Source organism: Lissotriton helveticus, chromosome 1_1 (assembly GCF_964261635.1).
Source record: "Lissotriton helveticus chromosome 1_1, aLisHel1.1, whole genome shotgun sequence".
NCBI classification, from domain to species: domain Eukaryota; kingdom Metazoa; phylum Chordata; class Amphibia; order Caudata; family Salamandridae; genus Lissotriton; species Lissotriton helveticus.
Genome location: NC_136057.1, coordinates 223,552,092 through 223,556,620, shown reverse-complemented (window position 1 = coordinate 223,556,620; position 4,529 = coordinate 223,552,092). Strand labels below are relative to the sequence as shown.

The 4,529-nt window shown below is 41.3% G+C and overlaps 1 protein-coding gene across 1 annotated transcript; it reads left to right on the top strand.

The window, feature by feature from the left end:
- The first annotated feature begins 1,230 nt into the window (after positions 1-1,230).
- Positions 1,231-2,217, top strand: LOC144760555 (olfactory receptor 8U3-like). The gene has a single exon (XM_078646538.1). The coding sequence runs from the start codon at positions 1,231-1,233 to the stop codon at positions 2,215-2,217; it is 987 nt and encodes a 328-aa protein (XP_078502664.1).
- The last annotated feature ends 2,312 nt before the right edge of the window (positions 2,218-4,529 follow it).

The following is a 4,529-nucleotide window of genomic DNA, read 5'->3' as shown; positions in this document are numbered from 1 at the left end:
TTATGGCTGCTTTACAGCCATAATGCATGCTTCCATAGTGAAATGTAGGAATGCAACCGACAGTGTCAGGTCGCATCCTAATGAGGCAGTTGGACCGCCAGCTGGGTGTCATTTGGTTCGAGGACCCATCTCTTACTGCTGATTGGATGTCTTTCTCATCTTTCTCACTTCCCTGCTCCTGATTCAATGGTGTTCTAGCCTATTGTTGTGTTTGTTCCAAACTGGATAATTTCAGGTATCACTTGTTTGCATGGACAACATGTATCCTTCCAATGTTGACATATGACCTTGCTTAGCAGTGCTTATGAAAGACTGTTGTTTCCTCTTCCTCTAAATCTCTTGATGCTTCTTTTACCTGCCCCACTTCCTCTGTCCCCCCCTCTTTAATAAAATTGAGATGAACCAGATTAGAGTTGTCAAAAGTGTGCTTACAGTATCTGTTACCATTTATTTTGAAGGCCTTCATAGACTCTATGGCTCTAATTCTTTCAAGAGGAAAACAGTTCCTATCATTGACAAAGGAAGGAGATCTCATCCAAATAGAGTAGTGGTTTAGAGAGCATTTTCCAGTGGCAGACGTGGCTAACCATTTTGGAATTAGGTCTCTTGGGAATTTTTACAGGAAGGTGAATAGAAAGTGGTGTAAACAGAGATTGGTTTAGGGTGAGAAAGTAGACATTAATGACTGATAATAAGTCTCCAATTAGGTGAGAATAAGTCTCCAATTACTGGTTATTGCCTAAGCTGCAGGTTGTGCTCCAAATGTGAGTGGAATCATTTTTTCTGCATGCTGACATTTCGAATACGCTTTCTTAATAAGAAATAATAACGCTGTCAGCCTGTCAGTTTTGCTGTTAATTGGGTGCAGACTGTTTTGCATGCCAAATGGAAGGGCCATAATGTACACATCAGCTGGAGCCCTTGGAATAGGCGTCTATCTGGTTCATTGATTTGTTCATCAGGGTAGACTACTTATTTAGGTCAGTTGTGATCTTCATATAACTATCGTCATTGTTTTTCATGAAATGCTATCATAACAGTTCAGGAAAAAATGTACACGCATTTCAGTTTCACCACAGATTAATAAATACTAACCCGCTCCAAACCATGTTGATATACATATTGCATTTCCTAATGATCTGATTAGTCTTTGCATGCAACATATTTCCTTAAGCATATAATGATCTGAACAATATTAAGGGATCATTCGTTTTATGCTTTTTCTAGGGCATGGAAGGAGAGAACTGCTCCAAAGTCACCGAGTTCCTTCTTTTGGGAATCACAGATGTTCCAAACATTCAGGGGATTCTTTTTGTGGTGTTCCTGGCCATGTACACCATGACTGTGGTTGGTAATGTTGGCATTATACTTTTAGTCTGGCTCAGCCCTCGTCTACAGACCCCTATGTACTTCCTCCTAGGAATCCTTTCCCTTGTGGACCTCTGTTACTCTACTGTCACCACTCCCAAGATGCTGGTAAACTTCCTTATAGAAAGGAATACCATCCTGTTCCACGCATGTGCTGTACAACTCTTTGCCTTTTCACTTTTTGGGACAACAGAGTGTGTGCTACTCACCGTGATGGCATATGATCGCTACATGGCTATTTGTCACCCCTTAACATACAATAGGGTCATGAGACGGACAGTCTGCTTGCAGTTGGTCCTTGCAGCCTTCCTTTGTACTTTGTTCAACTCAGTTTTGAATGTTACTGGTGTTTTCCGCCTCTCCTACTGTGGGCCTAATGAGATTCAGCATTTCTATTGTGATTTCCTCCCTATTTTAGATCTTGCCTACTCAGACACCTTTGCAACCAAATTAGTGCTTTTCATCTCCTTCGACTTCCTAACCATAAGTGCTGTGTCAGTGATTGTGGCCTCCTACATGTCCATCATCTGGAGAATCCTGGCAATCCCATCCTCTCAGGGGAGGCTCAAGGCCTTCTCCACATGCTCCTCCCACTTTACATGTGTTGTCCTTTTCTATGGGGCACTTTTTTACTTGTATCTCAGACCCACATCTAGCTATTTCCTGGAAGACAACAAAGTGGCTTCAATGTCTTACACGGTGGTTATTCCCATGCTGAATCCCATGATTTACAGCCTGAGGAACAAAGAGGTGAAAGATGCTATGAGGATAGCCATCCACAAAAGACATTGGGGCAGATTTATGAGGCCCTTGCGCCTCTTTGCGCCACAATTGCGTCACTTTATTTGACGCAACGGCGGCGCAAACAATGCGCCCTATTTACAACGTGACGCATCTAGGAGATGCGTCACGTTGTAAAGCCCTGCGCCATAAGGAGGCGTTCCTGCGCAGGGGGCGTTCCTGCGCAGGAACGCCTCCTGAAAGTGGCTGAGTGAAATCTATAAGATTTCACTCAGTCACTTTCAGGCCAATGCTGCGTCAAAACCCTGCGCCTGCTTGAAGCAGGCGTAGGTCTTGACGCAGCATTGTGAAGATGGGGCACCCCCGAGCCTTGCTGGAGCTGCGTCGCGCTTGCGATGCAACTCCAGCAATGCGCCACCTTTACGGCACAGATGCGTCACGCATCTGTGCCGTTTTTGCCCCATGGTGCGAAGCATTGTAAATGGGTGGCGGAGCTGTGGCGCACATTAACTGGCGCATCGCTGGGGATGCGCCAGTTAACATAAATCTGACCCATTGTCCTTGATCCTTACTGAAATGATTGTCAATGTTTGCATCCTGTTCTTGCTATAGAATTTTCACTTCCACATACAAAAGACTACCTCAGATAGAATATTGCTCTTAATGGCTTTTTATTTTTTTCTTTCTTTTTCTTGATTTTGACACAAATTCATCGCTCCAGATGACTTCCCGTAACGATGGTACAGCAAGCTTTAGCTTGTGCATGTGCTACCAACACCAGGATAGCTTTATAGATTTCACTTGCACCTTGCAAAATTCAATAATAATAATAATAATATTAACAACAACAAAATAACAATAATAACTGTCTTGGTACGCAAAAGGTTTAAACAATTTGGTAGGGATGAATCAGTCACAGCAGAGGTAGAAACTATAATCTTGATATTCTACTTTTTTCCAGGCTATGTCTGAGGATCTTGCACATTAAACTTGGCACTCTAACCTGGGGAAATACCAAGGACTTACCTGCCTCTCAAAGAACTAGGGGGTATATTACCTAGCAATAGCAATATTTATCGCTAAGCAGGGTTAGAGGGGATCATTTTATCGCCGAGGTCCACCGATTTTTATCGCAGATAAACCTTGCTATTATCAAGGTTTATTTCAAAAGCGATAAAAATCGTCCATAATGCATGAATAGCGCTGAAAAGTCCGCGATATTCGTGCATTATGGAGCTAATGCTCTTAGCCATGTTATCCACCTAACATTGGATAACATGGCTAAGAACTGCTCTGGGCAGGAGTTAGCTTTTGGAGATATTCACGATTAGCGCGAATATTTCCAAAAGTACACCTTTCTAGGTAATAGGAGATAGCAATACAGTCGCTAACATCCTGGCACGTCCACTTTGCATGTCATTAGCAATAAATATCACTGACATGGAAAGTGGGCCCCAAGATGATCGCTATCTCCTACTAGCTGTCACTAACTGGTGTTAGCGACAGCTAGGTAATAGGTCGATAAAATTATCGCCGCTGTAGCGGGAAAAATTCCCGCTAAAGCGGCGATAAGGCCCTTGGTATTATGCCCCTAGGTTATTCCTGCAAGTAGGAGGATCTGGGAATGATTTCCCAAGGCCAGCTAAATAAAAGATGCATAAAAACAGCTCTGTGAACTGGGCCTTCTGAGGAATAAATAAGGAAAACCTCAGAAATTCACTCAAACTAAAAATACAAAAAAACAATTAACACTCATATTTATTTCAGGTCACTATAAGTGCGCCTTCACCTTGCACAGTGCAGAGTCTGTGATGTCAGTGATGTCAGTTCATTTGTCAGCAATAATGTTAACAATTATGCCACAGAATGTCATGAGTGTTGTAATATGTTGGGTCATAAGCAATGTATGAAAAGGGCATATGCTATAGTTACTGAATCTAGAAGTGTCTCATTTTTGTGTATGCATTTCTCAAAAAATCTAATCACAGAAATAAAACAAATAACATAGATACAGCTAATACAAATTTCAACTGTCATTTCTTGTCCCGTTGGCAGATTTAGAAAGCTAAATGACTGTTTAACTTGTCAGATTGTTCTTGGCATAGGGATATGTAATCTTAGTTTGATGTCCAAAAACACACAATACCCAGAGCCTGCAACTGAGCTGCAGCGTATACTAATATTTCACTGTTTATCGACCATGCAGGAATTCATAAAGTAAAATCTAAATAATTAAAAATGGGTAATAAAGGAAACTTATGTGTCCAGATATACTGAGTGTAGTAAATGTTGTCATTTATACTACTCTGAATTTAATGGATACCAATACTATCGACATTTATTGAGAATGTTTTTCAAAATGTGTTCTTTCTTGCAAATTAGCCAAATTTCAAACATAGAAAGAAATTCAACTGAAATAT

Excerpts from the sequence above, each read along its gene's own strand:
- LOC144760555 (XM_078646538.1), top strand. The coding sequence starts at position 1,231 with ATGGAAGGAGAGAACTGCTCCAAAGTCACCGAGTTCCTTCTTTTGGGA.